Below are 26,454 nucleotides of genomic sequence, written 5' to 3' on the forward strand. Positions count from 1 at the left end.
ACAGGGAAGAGATTTTGCAGGAGCAGCTGTAGCAGGCAGAACTCGGAGGGCGAGCACCGCAACTGTCTCCGTGTTCCTACACGAGGGCAAATTTCTGACTCCTTGAATGATTCGGTGCTAAAATAGAATGGATAGGCGGAGAGAATACACTGCAAAACTCTTGTGATACTAGGACAAGAAGGGAATACAGTGTTTTATTGCAGAATGTATTATTTATGTACATGAATTCAAGGCTAAAAGCACGGCACACACTCTCACACACATGGGTGTGTATCTTCCACCAGCCACAGCAGACTCACTTTCTAAAATTCACAAATACAGTGGAGACAGAAGGTGTTTCAATACACCCAGATAGAGCATACTCCCTGAACAGGCCGCGCAGGTAACGTGTGCATGTATGTGAAAGAAGAGAGGGAGAGCCAGCCCGCATGGCCACACACACCCAGGCACCGACAGGCAGGGTACATCCAGCCCTCAGAATGCACGTGCAGACGTAAACGCATGGATTTGTGTCACTGTCCCCATCGGCCCATTTGCGGCTTTCAATTTAAAAAAATCCTAAAGGCGGTAGTTATTCGATGTGGGGGAGGGGATGAGGCAGATAAATAAATAAATAAATATATGGCAGAAAACCGAAATGATAAAAAGCAAGTGCAGCAGAAATGCCTGCGGGGAGGGGGAGGCACCTCTCACTTTTGGGGTACTCCTCAGGATTCAAACAAACAGCAAATTCACCACCAAGTCCACTCAGAGATATTAGCTGGATGGGATATTTTTTAGCACTTAAGAAAACAAGGCAATCAGTCAGTTTTCACTTTTTAATCCTAAACTAAGGGAATGCTTAAATTATCTTGAACATGTTACCACTGGTGGCCTTCAGCATGTAAAAATCAGCCCAGCCAAGCAACTGCCACACTCCTCCAACACTGAGAAGCGCCTTCTTTAAACTCAAAATACCTTGCCTAATGTTGTCAAAGTTGACAAATTTTCTGAATGAGCTCCAGAAAGCTTCATTATGAGGCTATTTCTGCTCACAGAATCATCAGTGGATGCTTTAACGAGGCAGACTCAGCTCTCTTTACTGTTGGCTTTTTTTTTTACGTTAAATTTGCAGAGAAATACCTTGGCAATCTCCGTGCAGTCTCCATCACTATTGCCTTTCACGAGGGGAAAAAAAAAATAAATACCAGCAGCGTGTTGGTGTTCCTCTGTCTGCGCAACACAACACGCACGCTAACAGCAACGAGCAGGAGGAGAGGGTACTACAAATACACCCCACCTCAAAACACTGCCAGGTAACACAAGTGAGACAGAATACAACTCCTAAACAGTTAATCAGCCTGACCTTCTTTAGCTGGCTGCCAATTTCACATTTAATGAACTTAAAGCCACAGAGAATCAAAAAATAGATTTTAATTTGACTGCACAATATTGGAACTGATTTTGATAAAGTGCAAAAATCCAGTGAACTCAGGTTAAATTTATTTCAACCCTACCTAGGCTGAATATTGAGGAGGAAGATCTGGAGTAGCTCCCAGTTGTGCTGCGTAAAATAATATTGAAAGAGCACACTACCTCGCCGTACCCTCAGCTCCAACTAGGACACAGGGATCCAGTCCATCATTTCTTGCCTCTAGTACTACTTCTAATTTAACGTAAGGTCAACCACAGGAATATGAAGGTTACATTCGTATTAATAAAAACAATGTCTTAATCGCTGGGGTTTTCTTCTAAACTTACAGACCGACAGGAGAGGAGGCACAACGTGCGTCTCACGCTCCTCGGGAAGCCGGCAGAGGAGCAGGGTGTTTCTGCGGGATTGCCGGGCATGGCGTTTTTCTCCCCAAGCCGTTCCTTGCGTTCGGACCGAGGGAGTAAATTATTGCAGGACTAATTCCACCGGTAGCTCGCTGCACGCCGCAGACAAAGGTATTTTACGAATCTAACTTCGAGCTCATCGAGTCTCCGCAGCAAAAAGACACAAAACCACCCGTGTTCCCCTTACAACTGGCTTAGCGAGGAGCTCTGCATAATCATTACTCAATTATAATGTTTTCCCGCGGCCTGATTCCTTTCTGACGCTGTCACTATTATTTAGCAGGGGAAGGTAACCCGCTGCTTTGACACCAGACAGTTAAAAGTGGCACTGAACAAAAATAGACTTTGCTAAAAGTCTGTACGGACTGGGCTGATTTACAATCAAAACCAGGAAATGAAGTGGTAATTCAGAGGTTGCTGATTACACCTCCACATTTCACCTAATTAATTTTATAGGAGGCAAAGTTCTTGAAAATAACAAGATGATCAAATGTACAGATATAAAACCTGTAACCTCAACATTTTCTATGCTCTTAACGTAAATTATTGCTAATTAACAAGAATTATATACTAATGTATGAAATACGGCTGGCACCGTGTTCACTGCAAAACATTTGGCTCCTGATGGAGGCAGAGCCAGCAAAAAAATATGCTTTTTATTATTACTGCTACTTTTAGAACGTAATATAAAATACCGGGATTACAAAGAAAACGCCAAAATACAATTCACCTGGTCTTGCCTCCGATTTGCAGGATGCATCTTTTAATTCTGGGGCAATCAAAATTCCCTGCCTGGGTCCCTAATCATCCGTCTCTATTTTTCATGCAAATTGCCCTTCCACCAACATGTCTTTTCAGCTTTCCCCCTTCGCCCACCTACTCCCCCCTTCTTTCCCCTGTTCCCAGCCACCAAAACAACCGCACCGGCAAAAGCGGGATGGATTTTGGAGTGTCGGGAGAAAGGAGGTACTGGGGGTGATGGGGCGAGGAGGGGGGGATGCCACAGTATGGTGCGGGGAAATGCCCGCGGGGCAATGCAGACGCTCTGCCGGGGCATTTCCCCGCACCGTACCGTGGGAAGGATGGAGAAGGGTTGTTTAATCCCAAGTTCGTATCTTCGGATCGTGCGGTGCAAGGAAGGGGAGACTTGGGGGTACAATGGGAACCGCCGAAACGTTATGGGGAGGGAGGGGAAACCCGCGGAGGGGGGAAGGCGAGCATCCCCCGCTGCCTCCCGGAGCAAGCAAACTCCGCGCAAAATTAAGAACAAAGAAGAAGAAGGGGGGGCGTGGGGGGGTGGAGGGGAGGGAGCTGGGCGCCCTCCCCCTCCCGCCGGCCGGGAGGCAGCGGAGGAGCCGGCCAGGTTCAAGTTCGCGGGGCTGCCCGGTTGTTTGATCTCGCTGTGCCTCCTAGCGACCGAAGCGGGCACGGAGCCCGCCTGCCGCCTCCGCCGCCCCGGCCCCGGCCCCGGCGCCGCATCCCCCGGCGCGCCGCTCCCCCGGCCCGGCCTCCCTTTCCCCCCAGCTCCCGACCCACCCACACCCCCCTCCCCACCGCCGGGGCGGCTCTCGCCGGAGGAACCCCCCAGGCCCGTCCCGGCCGCCGCTCCCGCCCCGCACGTGCGGGAACTCCGCGCCGGCCCGCGGCTTTCTCGGAGAGCAGCAGCCGCGGGGATCCCGCCCGTCTCCGCTGCCCCGGGGGGCGAGTCGGAGTCCCCCACCCCCTCCTCCGGTCCTTCCGCAATCCCTGTTCCCCGCTCCCCACTCTCAGGGCTGGCCGGGGAAAGCACCCCCCCCGTACCCCATTTCCAGAAGGGCCGCACCCCCATAAGCCAGTGATGCTGCACCCCATCCCCTTCCCGGCAATAAAAAAATAAAAAAAAAAAAAAAAGCGCGCCCCGAAAAGTAGCGGGAAGGAAAAAAAGGGAGAAACTACTGGAGGCGGGGGGAGGGGCTGAGCCCCCAACACCCCCCGGGTTTTAGGGCAAACTTTGGGCAGGCAGAGCCCGCGGCCGGCTCTGCCCGCGGCGCGGCAGGCCGCCTGCAAAGAGCCAGCGCTGCTTCCTTCGCTCCATGTGCGAACCTGGCTGGAATGTCTGGGCGGCCGTGGGGGAGAGAAATCGCGGCGGAAAGTTTGGGGGGTTTTGCGAAAGGCCGAAGGAGCCGGGGATGGTTGGCAGGAAGAAACGGCCCTGGCTTTTCTGCCATCCCTGGGAGGGAACAAAACCCGCCGGGAGGAATGGGAGAGAAAGGAAGAAATAAAGAAAAGGGGGGAAAAGGAGTAAGGAGAAGCATGCAGCATTTCCTCTTCCCCCCGGCTCACCCCGAGGAAAAGGGGATTTTTTTTTTCTCCCTTCCTTCCCACCCCCCTCGCCCCAAACCTTTCCAGCTCGAGTTGCCTTTTGTTGTGCAAAGAGCGCTCCCGCTTATCTTGCATCTAGCCCTGGTGTGTGTGGTGGCGGCTGGAGGGAGGGACGGAGGGAGCCGGAGAGTTTTTGTTGCGAACGGGGTGGTGGGGCTCGGGGTTTGTTTTTTCTCTCCCGGGGAGAGCGGATTTGGTTTGGGGTTGAAATGCGGCGGCGAGAAAGGGCCGTTCGCGGGTGTGAGGGTGCGAGTGTGTGCGTGCGTGTGTGTGTGCGCGCGTGTGTGCTCAGCCCGGGCTCGCTCTCGCCTGTGTTTGTTGGCAGGAGGCTCCCCGCACACGCGGTGCTTGTAAACATTCAGACACGAGATTTTTCCCAATCAAAATCCACTTCCACTTTTTTTTTTTTTTTTTGAAAATCTTCCAAAAAATAGTAAGCGAGCGGGAGAACGCGAGGCGAGGGCGAGGAGGGAATCCCAGCCGGCGCGGCGCGGCTCGGCTCGGCTCCCTCGCCGCCCGGTGCCGCCCCCCGCCCCAGCCCCAGCCGGAGCGGCGGCGGGGCGGGCGCGGGGCGAGGTCGGGGCGGCGGAGCCCCGCACGGCGCCGGCCCGGGGCGGCGGGGAGCGGGGGGCGGCGGGACGGCCACCCCGCACCCCGCGGCGGAAACAAAAGGGAGGCGGCCCGGCTCGGCTCGGCTGAGCCCCCCCCCGGGAGGGCGCCGCGGGGCGAGGGAGCGAGCCCGCCGGCAGCCCGGGGGGCTCCGGCCGCCTGACTTTCTCCACGCTCCGCTCGCCCTTAGATCCCGCCCGACCGGCCACCGCGGTGTCCGGCGTCCAGCCCGCCGCTCCCGCAGGAATTTCCTCCCACTTTCGGCCGGTTGTGCCCCCGGCAGCCCCGCACCTCGCCCGCGCCTCTCCCGGTGCCGGGGCGAGAGCTGCCGCTCTTGCCGCCAAAGAGCGCGGAGAGCGGGAGGCGACAGGCGAGCGCGGAGCGGGGCAGCGCAGTGCGCGCCGGCGGGCGAGGGGCACGGGCAGAAAGAGAAGAAAAGTCATCAAGGTGATTAAATTAGAGAGAGAGAAATTAACCGGAATGCTGAGAATCCCGAGCCAGCGCTGAGTTAATTTTTTCCCCGATTCGCTCACTCGCTCTCACTTTTAAATTTTTCTTTTCCTTGCTCTCGCTCAAATTAAAAATTAAATCCGTGAAGGGGAAATTAAATAAATTGCTCTCCGGGTTACTTACGTGAAAATTCCCGTTTGCTTAAGTGCTGGGGTTTGCCTTGCTTGCGGCGCGACATGGTGGGTTGGTGGCTTCGGTGGCTTGTGAGTCGCTCGGTTCACATCGGGAGAGACGGGTTAGAGAGGAAGGAGACTCCAGAGAAAATATCTTCATCAATGTCTTTTGACATCCAAAATAAATTAGAAATAATACAAAGATGGCGCAGGGAAGATGAATTGTGGGATAGCAGTCATGGCTTTTTTTTTTTTTTTTTTTTTGTGCAAGGAAAAAAAAGAGAGAGAGGGAGAGGGAGAGAGAGAGAGGGAGAGAGAGAAGGAGAGAGAGAGATGAAAAAAATGGCAAAAGCCCCCCTGAGCTGCAAGTTCAAGTGCGGACGTGACGTCCCTGCGAACTTGAACGTCAGGAGCCTGGATGGACAGAGACATACAAAACATGGGCAGGGCAAGCCGGGGAGAGGGGAGGAGGGAAGGCGAAGGCAACACCAATGGACACTCATCAGGGGCTGGACATGAAAAAGAGAGCAGGACAAGCCAATGGACAGTGATCGCAGGGGGGAGAGGGGAGGGGGCGCGGCGGGGGGGGGTGCACCGGCCGCCCGGCGCACGCTGCCGAATGGAGCCGGGGGGCCGGGGGCGGAGGGGGCGGCGGCCGGAGCCGCGAGTGGCCGCGGAGGAGCGGGTGCAAGAGGGGACCCGGGAGAGGGGCGAGGGGGGGGAAATTAAACACGCACGCGAGGAGAGAGAAGGGAGGAAAAGGAGCGGGAGAAAGCGAGCAGGCAGGCAGCGGCAGCTCTCGCACGCACACCCCCGCTGGAAAAGCAAACACATCGGTGAAGCCAGAGCCGGGCAGAGAGGGCTGCGGGGCAGGCTGGCCGCGGGCTGTGCCGAGGAGGTGGGGGAGCTGGGGGAAGCCAGGTAGGACCGGAGACCACCCAAAAAGCAAGGGGGGGGCATCCGGCTCCCGGCTTCCCCGCTCGCCCCCCCCCCCCATCCCCCTCGAAGCCGCCGAGTCCCCTCCTCCCGGGAGCTGCGGCCCGTCCCCGGGAGACGGCGGCGGCGACCGCGCGGGGAGCTGGGGGGCGGCGGGGGCTCGGGCCGGGCCGCGGGAAACTTCGGCGGCGGGCCTTGCCCCGGGGCGGGCGGGGGAGCAGCGAGCGGAGTTTGGCGGGCGAGGAAGCGGCAGGCACGGGAGGAGAAGCCGCAGGAGAGGGGCGGGGGGGGTAGCGGAGGGCGGCGGGACCTCGCAGCTTTCCCCGCGGGCTGCTCGCTCCCGCCAGCCCCGGAGCCCCCCTTGTTTCCTGGCGGCGCTCCGACTCTTGCCCGCAGCCAGGGGCTCTGAACGAAAGCGAAACGCGGGGCTGCTGGCGGCGGGGCGGCGCGGGCAGCGGGCTGGCAACGGGGGAGGGCGGGAGAGGGGGGGAGCCGAGGCGGCAGGAGGCACCGAGAAGTGGCTGGAGTTGGGAGGATGCGGCGGCTGCGGCTGCAACTTCGCCTAAAGGACCCGGAGCGAGGCGGGCACTGCCGGCACCGGGAGGTATCAGGTTGCGGTAGAAATAAGCTCTGGAGGCGAACGGGTGTGCGGAGCAAAGTGCGGCTGCGAAGGGAGTGCGAGGGGGTAACCGTGCCCGGGACGGCGGCGGACAGCCGGAGCGGAGCGTCGGACGAGAGCCTGGGGAGCCGAGGAGCTGCCCGCCGCCGTAAGGGAGACTTCGCCAGGCACAGCCGCGGCCGCCCGGGGGAGCGAGGGGGCGGGCGGGGGCCGGGGCTCGGCGGGGACCTGTTGGCGGGGCGAGCCCGAGCGCGCACCGGCGGAGCTGTCAGGGGCCGGGTCGAGGCGCTCCGCCGTGGGATGGTTTCAGCTTCCCGCCAGCCGCCCCCCGGCTCCGCCCGCCGCCGCTCGGCCCCCCCTCGGCCCCCGCTGCTGTTCTTTATCCACCGGCACGGCCGACCCCAGCGCGGGATGTGCCCCGCGGCCGCCGGGGCAAGGGTGCAGGAGCAGATGCGGGACGTGGCGGGGGTGACACAGCCGCAGGTGACAACAGCGGCAGCTCCTGGGTTCACGCCGCTCGCAGGGCTGGCGGTGCCAGGCGTGCACATGTCCCTACGCGAAACACGGGCGTGTGTGTCTGTACCGGAGATGTAGATATATATATGGGGCTTGATTTATATCTAATGGCACGTATAAAGCTTTGAAGGTGGCTGCAACGTAAAAAGTAATGACTTTATTACCCCTGAAAGGTTCTGCGGTTCGCAGTTAACACTCCTCTGAATTACAATTCATTACGCTCTCTAAAGCCAACCTGCATCAGAACACCTACCTGTGCTTATTCCCAATCACAGGCATCGTTTCATTGATTTTCTTTTTTAAAAATCATAGCAAATTAAGCACTTGGTGACAACTAAATCTGTTTCATTATCGTGCCGTGTTTGAGATTCCAGAGGTGACTTCCCAGACCGCATCTCAAAACCTATAGTCAGGAGCTAATTTTACAGATGCTTTCATGAATGGCAGCGAGGATGTTCTTACCATCAGCATGCCCTTAATTCCAGGACCGTAAAAATTCCTCGAATTAAATGGAAACTCGCTGCCTTAAAAATAATATTTCATCCTGGCTGGATAATTATTAATATTAGCATTTGATCGCAATAGTGCTGGGCTCCCCCTCGTTCCTGTACCCCCCCTCCCCCAGCGCTTCGCATTGTCATGTGATTGGAGGGAGATAACAAACCTCAAGAAAGAAAAGGAGTGAGAAGACATTTTTAACACGGCATGACCGCAGATTAATAATGCAGGTGGGTTTTTATTTCATTGTATTTTTAGGGGAAGGGAACGAGGCTGTTTAACGAGCAGTCATGGACACAAAGTGACTGTATTTACAATCCTTGATGTGGCTTTCGGTGGGTAATAAATTATGGCAATATTAAAATTATTTTCTGGCAGCCCAGTTAACTGTGCTGGGGACTGTAAAGCCCCTACTGATTCCATTTATGCCTTGTAATTGCAGTCCACGGTCTCTCTCTAAACCTTTTGGTGTATATTGTGTGTAAACTTTTAGCTAATAGACTTTTTTTTGAATGGAGGGACTTTTCTCTGTACTTCCTGCCGTATACATTTTGTCTCTGATCTCTGTATTTAATGGCCAAGTCCTGGTTTATGCTTTATAATGTGTTGACAAGTTTTCTAACAGACTTTCTGAAATAATACACATATATTCACGTCGGGTAGAAACTCCACAGTATTTTTAGAGTCGAGTAGATCTATATCCTAATGCACTGAGAGGGAGTGTAAATCATAGAGGATTTCATAGCCCTTTCAGTAGTTTTCTGTATGAAGTATGAGCAGCGTGGCCTCCAGACGTAACCTTTTAGAAAAAAAGACAGTGCTTTTATTTTATGGTGTAAAGTGCTTTTAGCTTCAGGGCTCTGAACGTGAATGTGGTCAACAAACAGCTCTTGCGAGGGAGTTTGCTACAGCCTCAGCCCCAGCGCCGGGCGCTGCCTTCGCTGTGGGGAAGGATGTGGAGCCGCCCCCTGCCGCAGGACCGGGCTGAGCCTCCCCAGAGACACGGTATCCCCCCCGGGTCCCCCCGTCAGTGTCCTGGGCTCGGACACCCCGCGAAAGGAGGGGTCAGATGGCCCCCGGCGCTGCCGGAGAGGCTGACGGTGGCAGCAGGGTCAGCCCCACGGGGACGGTCCCCGGCGCGTCCGGGGGCAGGGGGCTGAACTGCCTCCGAGCTGGCCCCGGCACCGGCGGCAAAGGCAGGGCCAGGGGGCACAGCTGGGGCTGTGGGAGCTGTGGGGGAAGGGCGACACACCCCATCACTGCCCCACTGCACCCCACAAGCTGCATCTCTGCTTCTGCCCTCACAGCACATCTACCACACACCGAGCATCTTGAGCCCTGTCTGTACCTCTTCCACACTGCTGTCCCTTGCTGGGTTGTACTAACAAACCCAGTGTAAGTGGCAGGCAAACACAGTGAGAAATGCCCAAATGCTGACTGCTAGCACCCAGAAATGCTGCTAGTTTGGAAGAGCAGGTGAAAACAAACCCGGGCCAGCGCAGGGGATGACCCAGCGATCGTGTTCTGCAGATGGACACAAACTTGTGTTGCCTCCTGCTCCTCCACAACAGTTTTTTGTCCAAGCTGCAGGGGATGCCTCGCAGTCCTGTTGCAGCATTTGGAACTGCAGTCACCCCTGGCCATGTTATCAGCTGCTCTTTGGCTACGGACTCCCAGCCCCAGAGCAAAGTCAGCTGGAGGAAATGTGGCCTCACACCTCAGCAAAGTCTGAGGTACACGCTGAAATCAGGGCCATGGTGGGTTTCAGGCTGCATCCAAGGGGAAGCCAACCTTAGAGAAAGGTCTGTCTCAGTAGCTGAGTGCCGATCCCATGTCAACCTGTCCCTGCTGGACCAGAGCCCTGAGACACCAGTTCATACTCTGGAGGAGCTGAGAGCAGAGGTGGGCACTCATCCCTGTCCCACAGCAATGGCAGTAACCTGCAGCAGCAGGACAGAGTGCCCAGGTGAGAACATTCACGCTGTAAAAATTAGTCTTAAGATTTAAATCTGCCAAAATGTATCTGTCCCTTTCCTCATGCCTCTGCCTGAGAAACAGCATGGTCCTCCTTGCATTCAAGCATGTGAGATAGTTATAGGCTGCTGTAGAAAGGGACATAAAACTGTCTAAAATTGAGACGTGTGGCCTTCCTCCATCTCACAGGCAGGCACACAGGACTGGGACCCGAAGGTGCAAAGGAGTGTGACACAGTTCATGCCACGTACTGCTGTCCCTGCCTATCTGCTAATTTAGTGACAGACTTGGCAGTGGGTGAGTTCAGCAACTTTGGTGGGCAAATGTTCCTGCTTCGAAGCTCCAACTGTCACTCACTGAGAGCAAGAATCTCACTTGCCAACATTACAGAACATTAGGACCAAACACAAATTCCAGAACTCTGCCAGTTCCCTGGAGCTGGGCTGCATTATATAACGGCAGATCGCATGGGGTGCTTTCCGACGCCGTCTTGATAGTCTCAATCAGGCGGAGGCAACGTGGGTGGAACTCTTATCGCACCAGGCTGACTCCTGTGAATGAGCAGAGGACTTGCACGTTCTAGAAATAGTACGTGCATTAGTATTCCCGCAGGAGAAACTTGGGTGCGCTGCTTTGCCTTTTCTCCTTTTTTTTTTTTTCCTCTTTTTAATAAAGGCTCAAAATAAACTCTGATTTTGCAAGCTCTTACTAGCAAGCACAGCACACACAGCAGCGAGTCCGTGCAGGATCACAGACATCTGAGTGCCAGGTGACAGATTTCGTTATCGGTTCGCCCTAGGCAGGACCTGGAATAAAATCCTGAACTTGGGGAGACTTTTTTCCATGGGTTTCAGCAAGGTCTGGCATTTCAGCCTGTCTCTGCTTGCACAGCACCTAGCACGATGGAGCCCTGAACCTTGACTGGGCTTTCTGGGCATGACTATAAAATAAATGGCACAAAGTGCTCAGGGAACAGACTTTGAAATGGTCAAAACCCTCCCTTGGAGCACACAAGGAGTTTTGCTTCTGTGTGGGCAGGCAGAGGAAGGCACTACCAAATGCCCATAAAATCTCATTTTAAATCAAATGATTGATTTCAGCCAAACTGGGTTTAGTTTACAGTACTCAGTTATTTGTCATATTGTAGATTTAATATTTATGTATCTTGTTATAAGTAAACATGTAACCTGCACCGAGTGTTTCTATGCTGCGTTTCAAGCCAACATGATTTAAACTATGTGCATTTAAAGCCTCCCAGAACCTGACCTATAATGCAAATCCATACAGTCTTAATTATTACACCAGCAGCAGCCACAGCACAAGTGAGGTAGTTGAGCTTTTGTTACTAAAGAGGCACAGTAGTTATGGTCTGTCAGTGCTCCTGTTACAATCTCCATCTAGAAGAGGTTATAACTTGGGCTGTGTAAATTTGATTGAGCTGAAACTTGGGATTGCAACTTTCACTCCATATAGGGAATTACCTTATGAATAATTGGCTAACCCATTGCTTGATTCACACACTTTTCTAAAATTATTTTTAATGGGTTTTAATGTTTTTTTCTTTTACTGACATCTAGGGTATGAATTTGGTACTTCTAGCTCTTCTGAAGCTCCCTATTCAGTGGAATATGTATAGATACCCCAGGTAAAGCTACAGCTATCCAGAGGATTTCACGGGGCACACCTGCCACCCTGGCTCACCTGCATGTTCCTATACACTGAGAAGAGGCCAGGAACAAGAAAAGACACTTTAGTTATCTCCAAAGAGGGTCTTATCTTAAATGTGTAAGATAAAGAGAACATAAATAAATATTTTTGCTAACAGTTTCTCGGAATCTTTTAGTCTTCCTGGGCTTTATCTTCCCCCCAGAAAGGTGTGGAAATGGATCCTACCTGTGTGCTGGCATCACTTAGAAAGGGATGAGCCATTCAGCTTTGAATATTAAGCCTGAGTTTAAATACTGCTTTGTGTTACAAAGGAGTCTGCTGATAAATGCTCCCTACTTTTCTCTAGCCTTAAACTTCCAAAAGGTACCTTTTATCACCTCAAATCACACTAAGACAAAGAGTACATGTCTGGTTTAGATGCAGACTTGAGATTTTCCTTGACCCTACACAAAACAAAGCCCAGCCCAGGGCCACAAAGATGAGCCCCAAGCTGTGAATGGATTGCTCTCATAGAGCTGGATCTCACGGTTTCCATGCCCACCTCCCCACACAGTTACAGAGCAGGGACACTTGAACTCATGAACAGCATCTCCATCTGTTTCAGGAAGGGTTTTGACCAAGCCAGGCTGCAGCCTCGGGCTCTCTCACTGCAGGGTTGTTGTGTGCAAGCCATTCCAAAACAAAGCCCTGTGAGAAGTCAGGTTCTCCTCAGCAAGATGTTCCACACATCCAAATCCCCCCTTCACCAGGACTGCTGTGTCTTGCCTCACAGGAGCCCAGGATGGCACAAGTTGGTCCTTCCAAGTCACTACTGAAATCCCAAGCCATGCATCTAAGAAGATCACTGTGTCCAAGCCTATGAGCAGTAGGAAGACAGGTCATTGACACAAACAGCTTTTTAAATTCCTTTTCTGACTTGATCTGATAAGTGCACTTTTGTGCAAGATTAAATCCAAGGGGATCAAACTCTCCCTATGAGGAAATCTGGAAAGCCCTACTCTGGGTGTGGCAGGCAGGGAAAGGCAAACATTTTGTCTTGAAAAATAAATCCAGCTATACCTCAAATCAATTTTAAAAAGTAGAATAACAAAAACAACTCACTAATCTGGGAAACCAAACATCAACAATCAAAAAGAAATTATTTCCATTGAGAAATTAGTTTTGATACACGAGATGAAGAATGTTTTAGTTGTTTACTTATCTACTGCTGAACACAGTCCTTCTTTCCTAGCATGCTTGGTGTGACGGACAGTGGAGAAGGACAGTGCAATAAAAAAGGATTTTCCTCCTCTAACTCTGCTTGATATATCCCCTACCAGAGGAATCTACTTGGCCTTGGGTACTGCAAAATTCTTAAGCACATATTTATCTTTGGGCACATCAGCTGTACTTACATGCTTAAAGTAAGCATGTACTCAAGCATGCTGTTAGATTTGTGCCTTAACATCTTCTGTAAATAACTCACACTGCTTTTTAGAGCTTCAACTTTTAGTCACTTAGAATGCATTGAACTGAAATTTAACGTACACAATCATCATTCTCTATATTCATTTTATATTACTGTTTTAGGTGACATTTAGGTTTAGCTTTTAGCTTCAGCCAAGAAGAAATGCGCCTGCTTTGCAGAACGACATAGTTTGTGTGAGGATCTAGATGAAAAATAATTAATAGTTGAGAGAGCAGAGTCCTTTCTCTGTGCTTAAAAAATAAGGACAGCTTTACTGTGGATTTTCTCCTTTACCATATTTATTCCATGCAAAATTTCAGCCTAATTGTTAAAATGCTTACAATAATATTTTAATGCAACTCTCTGTAGTCAGAAGAATAAATTACTATCTAGCCCAAAGCTGCGCAGAAAGACACAGTGCTGAGGGGGAGCAGGAGTGTTGGTGAATAACCTGTGATAAGAGCCCAATTCTTTGAGCAGTTTGGATAGTTTTGCCACCATTTGTTATTGTCAGCACATATAATTTTGTAAGTGCAGTATGAATCCTGGCTGCAGTGAAAAGAATGCCTTCTCCCACCAGTATGAATAAGATTTCACTCAATTAAAATAACATGCAAGTATATTGTATGGTATTACATAGAAAGCTGATGTGCATTAAGTATGAATGCTGGGGTTGCAGGGAGTTATTGTACTAATGCTATTGTTCACTGAGCAACTATTCCCCAGTATTTAAAAAAGCAAGGGAAATTAAATACAGAAATCAGAAATAAGTACAATGTTTGATATTACCATACTGAAATTAATGTATTCACAATTTAGACTGTAATTTGCCCTCTCGTATTTAGTTTCTCAGCATCTGAGAGCCTAGAGAGAGAGAAATAGATGTAAACACACTGAGAGGGCTCGCTCCGTGGACTGTCTGTGCTGATACACACCTCCCTCAGACGTTTGGGTGCTACAGATATGCACAGGGTAAATCCAGGCCATAGCAGAGCACCAGTCTGTAAGTGCTATCCCCCACAGGCAGCAAGGAGAAGTTTGGTCTAGATGTGGCTGGAGCAATGTGATCCACTGCCATCCCCTCCTGAGCAGCCCCTCAGCACGGGGGTGAGGTGAACCACAGGCTCCTGACACCCTGGTCGGTGCTGCCCAGACCTGAAGGAAGCTGAACACTTAGGGATGTACGAGGACACAGCCGTGGCTGCTCCTACGAGGAAGGCCAAAAGTGCCTCACCATAGGTGTGTCTTAGGCAGCCACTGTACTTGGAGGCAATAAAAGTGAAACTATTCTCAATTAATAGAGGCCAAATTAGCTCTTACGTGCAATGCCATACTGCACATCTGTACATTTCTTGTGAGAGGGACTGAAAAATATAGGTACCATGTCACTGTACTCTTAAAGTGTCTATTCAATGCCTTTCCCAATCTCCGAGGATTGCCTCCTCCTTAGACTTACACATTCAGTGAATATGACGCAGCTAATTATTTTTCCCTGAAGTGATCAGTGCTCGTCTCTAGCAGTGAAGCACGGACCTCACATTTTTAGCCTGAGAACTTAAAAAATAAACACACAACTGCTTTCAAATCCTAAGACAAAAATCAGTGTGGCAAACAAATTTCCTGCCATGGGCTTTACCAGGCTTTACTCTTCCGTCAGAGCCCCCGTGCACGCAGAAGCCTCTTTGCCATTTTTAAGAGGGGGTTCTGTATTTTCCTGTTACCTTTCCTTCCTGTAAAGCAATCAGGGAGAACGGCAGGAGGCACCATCAATATGCAAATTGCTGCCAGATAACTGGTTTCGCTGGTTCCGCCTTGGGAAGCGGCACCGCCGCCGCGGGGGCACCCGGGGGGCCCTGCGGCCCCTCCGCGCCCGAGTCCCCCCGGATGCCCCCGCGGGGCCCCCGGAGCAGGAATCGGCGGCAAGGACAGCGCTCCTCCGAGTCCCACGGCTTCCCTGAGTGCTCGCAGCCTTCACGCTGTCTCACTCGATGTGTTTGTGGGCTCTTCTTCTTCGGAATTTCTTTTGCAAGGGGTGTCCGAGTGCTCTTATTTTGCTCCGAGGAGCGCTGGCAGTTTGATGTCGCCTTTCTAATGAAAAGATGAAGATTTTCGTGCCTCCATCAGCTCACCTAAGAGGTGTTCCTAGGCATGGAGCAGGAAAAAGACTGCCTCATCCCTATGTGGCATCGCAGACTCGCTCAGGAAAATCTGCGGACGCTCACGTGTGGGTCTGTATTCAAAGCACACACCCAGGCCCTCTCTTTTCTAATGCAACGTTTGAGGGATGGAAAGGGAGCCACTCGTTTCTAAATTAAAACGAAACTATAATTCACAAGTAAGCACTTGCAAAAGTACATTTTAAAAAAGTCATAAAGAAATGGAGATCTCAGGTGGGTTCTGGGTTTGCTCTGCTGGCAGATTCAAAGCAGCACTGCTCATCACACCAACCTTTTGCAGGGCATTTGTCAAAACCATGAGAGTATTTTAAAAACCCCACCAGAGTAAACAATACTGCTAATTTATAAGCATTCAGATGTGCAGTAACTTTAGCACAAATATCCCTATCGGTATGATGGTGGCCCCATATAATACAATAAGACACAATTCAGACCTGTGACGGTCTATTGAATACATAATATGCGTTTTTAAAATTGCCTGGAAACATATTCATATTGTAAAATCTAATGGTTCAGGTGGAGCTTTTACTCTTGATCAAATAATAAAATTGTTAGAGACCACTCTGTCATCCCATTGCTCACCAGTCTCCATGAGGACTGTTTTACATTCCCATTTAAATAGGACAGGAGAGCAAAAAGGAAAACATAAACCACAGAAGAGTTACTACAGACATTAACTTTTAAGCCAGAAAAGCAAAAGAGCTGAGAAAGAAGCTCCATTCCAGGGGAATTGTCTTTGTCACTCTGCATCCATTGAGGTTTCCTACAGCTAAAACCTCTGGATGGCAAATCAGGATAAGGCTGCACTCACTAAGTCCCAGGGGCTGTCTGGGCCAAGGTGTCCCTGTTTTGCCTCCAAAATAGCTTCTTCCTGTGGATTTAGGTCTGCCAGGGAAGGGGACTGGTGTGGACAGACAGACAGAGCCTGTGGACAGCTGAGACTCCCTGTGGGATGGAGTGGGTGGCGATGGCCTTGTCCGTGGAGAAGGAATCTGAAGTGCAGACTAGCGATAGTAATGGTGATTACTATTAAAGTGTGGAGCTTTTCATTACTGAAAACTTCAAATAACTCTCCTGAACTATATTTGAGACATATTTTTTTTCATGTTAACTCTGGGTTTGATTGCTGAAAAAGGTTGACTGCTAGAAAAGGAAAACCAGTGCAGTGCACAGCAGTGGGGAATCGAAGCCCTTCTTTACCAGAACCCCTGCCATATACGTACTGTCACTCACCTTCCAGACACTCAGTACAACCATTCAATCTATTGAATCAAGAGACTGTTTGATCTTATCTGCATCTGTGAGCTGACTGTCAACCTGCTTAGGCTGCATATTAAATCATCTATAGTAGCTGTATCAAGCTGGGATGATCTGTTAATTCTAAATTTATTAACCCTTAGAGTGCAGTCATCATGTTTAATCTAGTGTAGCCAGCATTTATTTTACAAGACTAAATCCTTCTTTAAGATATGGCTGTGCTGTAGGTTAAGGAATTGGTAACGTGGAGGAGCTGGTAACTGGAAAGAGCCTCACTTTGATCTCTGTAAGCCAGCTGACAGCACTGCTGCTCCAAACACGTATGCATGTGCTCACATCACGCTCCTGTGTCTGGGACGTGGGGTGTCTGCACACATGTGTACACCTAATGGCATTTCCTCAGAGTTTTGCCTGACATGAGCCAGAAAATGAATGGCCTTGAACAATGTCTGAACCCTGTGCTTCCACCAGGACTGAAAATCAAAAATCAAAGTGACAGTGACCACCACGATGTGAGCCAAGGGTGGCTGCAGGTGGGGTCCTGCACGGAGCCACCACCAAACCTCTCCTCCGAGTCAGCTCCCACTTCTCAGCCCATAACTGTGATCCAAATCAATTTACAAATGTCCTGGGAGTGCTGAGGACCACAGCCACTGCAGGACAGGCAGGAATTCAAGTGCTTCTCTCTGCGTACGTACGAACACGCCCTGGCGCAGACAGGGATACGCACATGGACAATTTTATACGGATACATACATCCGCATCAATATGTTAATCTGTTCGTTACACACATGCGTCTCTCCCTGCCCCTCTCTCCTGTTATCTATTATCTTTGCACATCGCCGATGGTATCAACATATTCACAGCTTTTATTTCAGTCGCAAACTGCTAGGCATGCTTCCTTTTTTGGTAATCATGTGCCCGGTATCTCTCTAATGTAGCCTAATAACAATTTTAGCATTCAGATGAAGCGATTTCATTCTGTGACTGCCTTTTCTATTAGATTTGATTCCGAGAAGCCCCAGTGGGTGCCTCGGAGGCAGAGATCTATCTGTGAGGCTGCAACCGATTCAATAGCAGCCTGAGCTAACCTTGACCTTTCCCTAGACCCTGCTCCATCTGGTGCCAGCCTGGTCCCCCCCTTCTCCTCCTCCTTGCTTCACAGTCAGCATTGATCAAGGCGGAATCGAGCGTCTCTCTCCCTCCAAGGGCTGGGCAGTCGTGGAAAGGACAGCACATTTCAATATATGGAAATGATTGAGCCTCTTATGCAATCATAAATCTACATACGGCCTCGTGATTTGATATTTCATTCACCTCCAAAGATTCTCACCCTCCCTCCCACCAGCAGGGATTTATAAACTATAAGACAACAGCTTTCCCCAACACCTGGATATTATAAAGCTTGCTGTTTATCGGGAGTGAACGCCTGGCGATTTCATATGATTCACTCTGTGGTTTATTCATCACTCCGTTGTTTTCCCTGCGTGCCTGGGTTATTTTTTTTTTTTTCCGGGGGGTTCCCCCGCACACCCCCGGCCCTTTCGGGCCGTGGCAGCGCTCGGGCAGGGGCTGTTGGATGCCGCTGTCGCAGCCCCCGAGGGAAGGGGCGGACGGGCTCGGCTCGATCCGCGGCTCGCAGGGCACCCGAGCCCGCGGCCCCAGCTCCGCATCCCGCTCTTCTCCGGGAGCGTTTCGGTAGCTGGGAACGAGCGCAGGCTCCTACTATAAATCAGCGCTCGCCACTTTGTCACCTTCCCACTTCTGCTTCGTTTCCTTGTCCCCTTCCCCTCTCCCCCGTCCCCCCACCTCACCCCCGCAGCCGCCGGGATGCCCCCACTCGCTCCTGGGGGGGTGAGTCCCTCCTTAGCGAGAGCCAGCGTGGCTTTCACCGCCGAGATACTCCGTGCTGCACCATCCCTCCGCACGCCTTCCTCGCTAGGACGTGCGCTTCACAATCAATAATTTTATTTTTCTTCCGAAGAATTCTGACGTAACGCCAGTTTCTCACTGCATACCAGCCTTGAGATTACATAACCGATTATGTAAAATTATAATTGCAAGATAATATATGCAGACTCTAATTATTACCTAGAGTTTCCCGTGTAGCTGTAGCCAGGCACACAGCACATATGTTAAGAGTCGGTTCTGCAATATTTGCATAGCCAACACTTCTGGCTGGAGACGCGGTGTGGAAAAGGAATGGATAGATATTTGACAGTACATTTGTATGAGAGAGATATATTACTTAATAGGAAAAGGTATCTGGAAATATATTTCTCTCTGTTTTGAGGAACTTGTTTTGCTTTATCTCCATGGGTAGTAAAAAATAATGGGAAGAAACTGTGAATTACATTGAGAAAAAATAGATATATTCAATTTGTCAGTTTAATATTACACTTCCTCTCTGCAATGCTACAAAGAGTTAGAACATTTCCAAAACTTTCAGCTCTAATCTGTGCCTCGGGTTTGTTTGGAGGACCTGCCACCACATGCCGGCTAAAAATGAGTGTAAATTAATAATAAAACCCACTCTTCCTTATTTCTGCACTCATATAATTTAACAGGTTTTGAGAAAACCACGGATGTAATGGTGAGAATTTTCCAATGCGTGCAATATTAACAGCTTTCATTCGAAAGCACCAAAACTTCCTGGAACAGCTCAATATTTTTTCTCTTTTCCCAATGGCCATCTCCATCTATTATTATACACTTAAAATGTAAAGAATATTCAGCTCCTTAAAAAGTGTGGTTTCTTCTACCAGGAATATAGTTGGTAGAAACAATATCATACTGAGGCGGTTCAGGTAAGCACACTATTATTTGTGGCCTGCAAAATTAGAAATAATTTGAAACAAGAAGTGGGAGAGGTTTCAGCTTGTGTTTTCCACCCTGTGAGACTTAACTGGAAAATCCTTGCACTACTATGCAACAGGATTCTTAAAGTCTCTGATTTCTGAGCTACCTGAGCAACCACATAACCTCTGCAGAAGTGCCTGAGCACGGCTTGTTGTTGAAAAGCATATTGTACTTATTAGTAAAATGTGAAATGGCTTAAAAACAGTTTGAGCTATGAATTGCCATCTGCTCAATGGGGAGAAACAGAAAGTAACTGAATATATTTTCTCACCTTTTTTTATAGTAACATAAACAACACTCCAGAACACTATAAACTTGTAGCTATACCAAAGGCACTGGTGCAGTTCATTGCGCTTCAGGTCAGGATTTTGTCCACACTGTTACATGCTGTTTCTTTTAACTCTCTGCAAATGTCCCAAGGTATTTTTTCCCCCTATAAGGTAAGATGCCCTTTTTAATTTCAGGGATTAAAAGTTTGATCCTGCTGCCCACATGGAAGCTGTCTCTGATATGGGGCTAGCCTGAGGTCTGTGCGTGCCTTGAGACATCAAAATGCAGGTAAAGCAGTGTACCCAACTTGTTCTGGCTCCCTGTGTGGGAGGGGAAGAGGGAAGGGTTTATGTTACCCAGCTTTCATGCAGAGCTTTGCATCACTTGTGTCCGTCACAAGAGAAATTCATCATTGTCCACTCTCTGCCCCTGCCCCCTTTTTGCAGGGAAAACCCGAGGAAGCACTTGGGACTGCTTCCTCTGGTGTCATGCTTTGCCAGCGCCGAAAGCACATTCCTCCAGCGCCTGCAAACGCGGTGACCTTCCCGAGAGCTATGGGGGCAAGGCCGTGAACTCGGCTCGGAGCACGGGGAGGCCTCTGCCTGTCCCAGGAGAAAGGCCCCGCAGCAGGGTAGTGCCTGCCCTGCTCTCTGCCGGGAGCAGGACTCCCTGCAAGCACTTAGGGAAACCATCCATGCTGGCAGCTGCTGCTCCACACAAAACACTACAGCAGAAAGGACAAAATAACATCTTTTTGTTTTCTGCTTAGCCAGGGTGATTTCTTTGCTCTCCTTCAGCTTTATCCACCTGGGAACACAGACTTTTTTAACCTGTTTGTCCCATTTCTTGCCTAACAGCAGCTCAGCTATCCTGCCCCAAACACAGCTCCTGGCACCTGTGGATTGGAGGGAAGAGAGTTTCTGGAGTAAGGAAGCCATTCAAACCAAATGGAGGCAAACTGGAAGATCTTGGCCTGGAGTGAGTTTCACAAGCAGCATGAGGACAGGAGAGCTGTGAATGGTTAAGTTCCATCCCACAGGACAAGCACATGTAAGACAGTAACTCTGCAATGCAGAAATTGTCTTCACCTGCCTGCCTGATGCTTTCTTCTCTCTGAAAGCCTGACTTGTCGAAAGCATCACTTAATAATAATACAAGAAGCACCTTTTCTGCTCCCTTGGAACTTGGCAGGAGTATAAATACACAGTAAGGGAAAAGAGGAATCAAAAACATAACAATAGGAAAGGGAGATACAATGGTATAAAGCAGCCTGCACCACTCATATTTTAATTTCCACCAAATGCCCCTAGAAAAGCTGGGCATAGCAAAAACCTCTAAATTGATATGCAAAGCGTGTGAGCTGGTTGCAATAGCTGCACCACAGCGCACGCCTAGGTGTTCTACACCTCACACACACATCACCCCCTAGGATTAAGATTCAAATCACCTGTCCTCCATCGCTAATAAAAATGAAATATATTAGGGGAAGTTTGAATACGGTGGCTTGATAGAGCATGTCATGTCTCACATGTGAAAAAATGCGATGAGTGCACAATCAAAAAGCAGCTGCCCATTTTTGTGGCACAGGATTTTTCTGTTTCAGAGGGCAAAATGTGTGCTTGGAGATGAGGTGAGCCTGAACCCTTAAACTTCTGTGGCCTCCTGACAGTGCAGCGTGAGGTCAGATCAGCATTTACTGCTACAAGGAGGTAAATCAGATAATTTTATGAGACTTCCAGATTTTCTTTTTTGCTTTCCTTTTTGAGTGTGCAAAGCACGAGAAGCGGCACTGTACCTTGAGTGGTCCTTCCCCAGTGAAGAAGTTGCCACAGCAGAACACCACCCAGGGTGGAAGTTGTCAATATTGGCATATTAAGGGTTTCCACTGTAAACCTAAGCCATCCTAGCCTAAGAGCCAGATCCTACAAAGGCTTTCTGGAAAACAGTGTCAGACAGGTAGATGAGCACATCTCCAAAGAGCTGACAGGACTGGCAGCTTTTTCAGCCCATCCTGGGCTCAGTGTTTCAGGAAAGCAAGAAGCCAGACAAATTTTAGGGTGGAAAATGATAAGCAGCACTCCAAAAGAGATGCAAACAAGGGACAGGGAGTTGCATTAAGGAACCACCAGGCACAACAGGTTATTTTGTTCTGTGTGAATGGCTTCCATTATTGACACAAGGATGAACATGACCAGTTCAATCCCTGTTGGAAACTGTGCCCCTTCCCTAATTGAGACAATAAAACTGATTCAAAAAGGTACATCGCAGCTCCAGGTGCTGGAGATAGAAATACTGTAAAGCCTGTTCAGTATGGATTCCTGCAACTGCTTCAAAAATAGCCCCAACTTCCAGGAAGAATGCTTTAAGAGGCTGTAAACAGCCAAATCCTAGGCAGCCTCCGAGAAAAGCCCCATGGAGGTACAACAAACATGTCTCAAATCTGCCACCTCAACAGGTGGTCGTGATGTTGGTTTCTCTAGAGAGGCACCACAGGCTCTGGGGTGCCCTTTTCCTCCTGAATTATCAGGTTGGTGGTGGAGGAAGACAGAAGAGGAAGAACTTAATGTGCCACTGCTTGTGCCGTGATCTGCAGATAGCGTGAGGACTTTGCTCCTCAGGACTGTCCATCTGGCACCATTCCTGAGCAATAAAAGCTCACCCACAAAGTATTTTAAAGCAAACAGTTGGTGTAATGAATACCTTAATACTCCTAATACAATACCACAAATAGTAACTATTATAAAAATACCCACTCAGTGAAAGAGCCCAAGTTCCCAGCCCAGCTCCTTCAGAGAGCAGGAGACAGGACCCAACAGAGGCTGTGAGTTTATATCACAGGAGGGTGACTTCCGCCACCACTCACTCTCCAGTGATTCCCCATGGCTAATCCAAGCACACCTGCACACCTTCCAGCAGAAGAGGTGTTCCAGCAACCCTTGGACCTAGTGAAAAGGTGAGCTGGCCACCAGAAATGGGAGTGTGTGCATGGGGGGCATGGGGTCAGGCATCACATGTTCTGAGAAAACCAAAAACAGGATTCTACAATTTACCACTTTTTTTTTTTTTTGGTGATCTCTGCACAGATTCTCTGCCTTCTTCAGACTTAGAAAAGCAGGGCCGCTGAAACAGCCTCAAGAGCCAAATACTATCTCCGATTCATCAGCACGCACCATGCACAAGAGCAAGAACTGATTTTGCAAGATACGTGGAACAAAAAGTCTTTATCATTTAAGATCAGAATTTGTTTACCAGGGCCATTATTTAACCTGAAGAAGACAGGCAGAAATCTGAAAATCTGCCTTTAATTTACTCGTTATGATCTGTATTATTGTTCTTGCAGTTCTCTTTTTAGGTGACTTTACAGTAAACAGGCTTGAGCAACACAGGGTGAAATACTTTGTGGAGAGTTGTATCCTAAGGTCTGAATTCCTTGATTTTAATTTTGTTGGTTCCCATTTTTTTTCATTTCGAAACTGCTTACTGTACAAACGTAAAATAAGCATTGAAACCAGATGTATGTAAGTATTGTACCCAATTAATACTTACAGTACCCGAGAACGAGCACTGTGTGGAGGGTTTTTTTGTTTGGTTTGGTTGTTAGCATAGTACATCAATTATTTCATGCCATTTTATATCATTTTACCTTTATGCCTTGGCCTAGGAAAAAAGCAGTATCTGTTCATATCCTCCTTTTAGTCTAAATCATACAGGTAAAAATAAGGTCTCTTACATTTTTCAAATTAAGTGTACCTTCCACTAATCTTATTTGTCTTCTTTTTTATTTTAAGTGCTGTTTGCTGTGCCTCTTCCAGTGAGCTAAATATCTGTTGAAAACTCAAATCATTCACTGGCCTCATTTTCTCTAGTTGTTGCATTCAGATTAATAAACCCGTTTCCTACTTAAAATGAAAAGAGAATTCAGAAACATTTAGCATCAAGTGAAAAAAAGCAGCAAGAAAATGACTAACAGATACCAGGACATCGCATATTTATTTTGTCCTGTCAATTATTTTTAAAGAATCCCTTGCTTATGGAGGAAGATTTTTTAAAAACCTGGGCTATTAAATAAAGATGTCCACAAACACTGGTTTCTTCATTTTTCCTCATTTTGGTGAAAGTGAATACTGGAATGGTTTGGGTTTTTTTAGTTCACATTATAATACTTTTGCCAGTGCTGAAGAAACCTCACGTTTCAAGGGTCATAGAATAAACCTGCACAAAGAGTTTATGACACTGCGGTAACACATTTATGAAGCCAAATACTCACGGGCACTTACAATATCAGGAAAACACCAATATCAGATGTTCTCCTCAACACTTCAAAGCTGCAGCCGAGTGCAAAGTTCCAGAGGTACCAACTACTCCAGGGTCAGCGGTGGCTCCGAGTAAACGCGTTCAGAGGCTTAGACCTGGAGGTAATTTCACTGTGTTCTCATCCAGTCATGAGCACACAATCACCTATTGAAAGTGTCTGGCTTGGAGTGCAGACAGATGGAGAGCACGGGGGTTAGTACAGCCAGGCCTTGGACTGACCTTTGCAGAGAGAATTAAATCAGTCTGACCTTGTTGTGAAGCCTAAATTATATCCATAGACCCCCAAATAATGCATCTTTAATGCATCGCTGCCCTCTTTTTATCAGCCTCTTTACCTCGAGGGTATCTTGTTTGCTAACTACTGATGTTAAATTGCAGCTATTTATGCTTACATTTGTGACCTCGGTGGACATCTTGTCACATTTTTCATGAGCACTTGAAAAAGTAGGGAAATATTTATATAGAGAGAATATATAAAACTGAGGTCTTGTTTCACTTAGACATAAAATAAACATTAATAGGAAAAGAAACCTGGTTCAACTGTGGGGTGCTGTATTCATTGTAAAAGTCTAACAATAGTCATTGTATAATTCTGAGCTTCAATATCATCCATAACCTATCATCTGGACAGCCTGGAAAACAGAACGGTGCCACATAATAGGATTTCCAGTATCTTACAAACACCTTTTCTTCTCAGATATTTTTAATATTTCAGGATTTTTTAAAATTCAAAATAGTTCTAAGAACAGAATAACCCCTGTGACACCTGTCAGTTTTGGTAATACAGACCTCCGGACAGACACAATACCGAGTCCACGGGCAGGAATCTCGACTGGAAACCAGCTCGGTTCAGATCAGGAAGCGTTTAATTGGTGCTTCTCTTGACTGTAACAGCAGAGGAGCCCAGTGGAAGTTCAGGAGAACTGCATCTCTTCCCATCGCCTGAAAGGCTCCGTTTTGTGGTTTTCTGCTGTACCTTAACCCGAACAAAGGTGCTTGGAAAAAGAAGACCTGAATCCAGGATGTTGCTTGCCAAGTACCATTATTCTAAAATGCATCGAGTTCCTTTTTAGCTTCTGTTAATCAAAATAAAACTCTGATTCAAACTACAAAAGGAACAAGGTTGTTTTCCTCTGATGTTAGTTTGGGATCTTGGCTCTGCCACCAGCTTGCATTTTGGGTAAGAAGTCACCAAGGCCTGTCACAGGGAATCCTCTGGGATTGTCCATATGGAAAGCTGAGACTTTGCAGACCGGTGAGGTCCACCATCCACAGGATTGGCACCACACCACTTGTGGGAACGCTCTTCCCAGCAGCAGTGAGCTATTAGAGTGGCTCACCCAACTTGTGGAATCTATCCAGGGCTGGCCCTGCCACCTTGCTGACCTCATCATCCAGCTCTCTAAGCCAGCACAAAAATATTTGCTCCCTTTTGCCGAGAGGGTTTTTGCTGGTTTAGCAAAGTGCATGGAACGAGCGAGGGGAGAGGAGCAGCAGCAGCAGAACAGAGCACGCAGCTGCAGGGTGGAGAAGAGCAACCCAGTGCAGCACTGATTTAAATCAGCTGCACAACCACACCATTAGATTAAACTGCTGATGAAGGTTAAGTTTGGTCTAATCCTTGGCACCGAAGCAGCTGAAATGTTGGAAGACCCGATGCGAATCCCAGCTTTATTCCTTACACTGAGAAAAGCCCAAGCCATCAGAACTCTATTTGCATCACTAAAGAGCCACCGTCCAGGGTGGGCTACAACGATAATGCTCCTCAGATACACTAGTAAGAGTAGTGTTTGCTAAAATTAAAATCAATATTTCACCTCTTTCCTATGAGATTAGACTGTTTATTTTCAAAACAGATACAACAGGGCACACTACGTCCCAAACTGCCCACTATTACCTCCTCAAGAAGCTCATTCCTTATCCCAAAAACGAGCTTTGGAACCAAGTCAGGCACTCAGCACCCTGCAGATCCCTGACTGCCACTGCAGGCAGTAACGACCCCTGAGTGCCCTGCCTGTGCTGAGGGAAACCTGTCCACAGAAAGCAGCAACTGTTGGTCAAAAGCATCAGCCCTGGGCACAGGAAGAGCCACAGCTGCATGCAATGCAAACTATGTGGTGTTATTTTAATTGGGTTTCTTTGGCTCACAAGTCCACAGGTGCTACTGAGAACCATGTCGGGATAATCTACTTGAAAAGCAGAGGTCAATGCAGCCTACAAAGCTGGGCTGTTGGCATTTTCTGCCTGCAAAAACACACTAGAAATCCTTGAAAATGGAAGTTTCACATTACCAAAAGCACACAGCAGAGCACAAGCACCAGGCTCAACCACATTTCCTGCAGATTCTTCCTGATATTTTAAGGGTCTTCCAGCTAAATAAAGGTTCCTGTATTTCAAGGGACAAGGTAGGCAGCAGCTGACTACAACAACAACAACCAGTCAGGGTCTGTCAAGTCCCCCAAAAACAGTGTTACTGCTGCAGCCCAGGTCGGAAAAGCAGCTCCCTTG

General features: G+C 48.8%; 2 protein-coding genes across 22 annotated transcripts in view; one reads left to right on the plus strand and one right to left on the minus strand.

Moving 5' to 3' along the window:
* The window catches only part of BCL11A (BCL11 transcription factor A), a 142,513-nt gene that overhangs the window by 69,147 nt on the left and 46,912 nt on the right, over nt 1-26,454 (minus strand). For 3 of the 15 annotated variants that reach the window (XM_085054220.1, XM_085054217.1, XM_085054208.1), the window contains exon 1: nt 5,422-5,622. The exons of 10 other annotated variants lie outside the window; for them this stretch is intronic. In XM_085054220.1, the coding sequence (XP_084910346.1) occupies nt 5,422-5,476 (55 nt within the window). In that variant the 5' untranslated portion in view covers nt 5,477-5,622. 2 more of the 15 variants (XM_085054218.1, XM_085054219.1) reach the window with 2 other exon arrangements.
* LOC146438952 (uncharacterized) lies at nt 6,120-25,693 on the plus strand. 7 transcript variants are annotated; one of them, XM_085054236.1, is made up of 5 exons: nt 6,120-8,210; nt 19,827-19,920; nt 20,490-20,682; nt 21,236-21,341; nt 22,716-25,693. In XM_085054236.1, the coding sequence occupies exon 1, from the start codon at nt 6,883-6,885 to the stop codon at nt 7,558-7,560; it is 678 nt and encodes a 225-aa protein (XP_084910362.1). In that variant the 5' UTR covers nt 6,120-6,882; the 3' UTR covers nt 7,561-8,210; nt 19,827-19,920; nt 20,490-20,682; nt 21,236-21,341; nt 22,716-25,693. The 7 variants fall into 7 exon arrangements, with proteins under 7 accessions (XP_084910362.1, XP_084910363.1, XP_084910360.1 ...); XM_085054237.1 differs by having other exon boundaries at nt 20,490-20,610; XM_085054234.1 differs by lacking the exons at nt 19,827-19,920; nt 20,490-20,682; nt 21,236-21,341; nt 22,716-25,693 and adding an exon at nt 11,532-11,781 and having other exon boundaries at nt 6,120-10,251.

This window comes from Lichenostomus cassidix, chromosome 3 (assembly GCF_008360975.1).
Source record: "Lichenostomus cassidix isolate B80296 chromosome 3, HeHo_3.0, whole genome shotgun sequence".
Lineage (NCBI taxonomy): Eukaryota > Metazoa > Chordata > Aves > Passeriformes > Meliphagidae > Lichenostomus > Lichenostomus cassidix.

Coding starts and splice junctions, on each gene's coding strand:
- LOC146438952 (XM_085054236.1), top strand. CDS start 6,883: ATGCGGCGGCTGCGGCTGCAACTTCGCCTAAAGGACCCGGAGCGAGGC.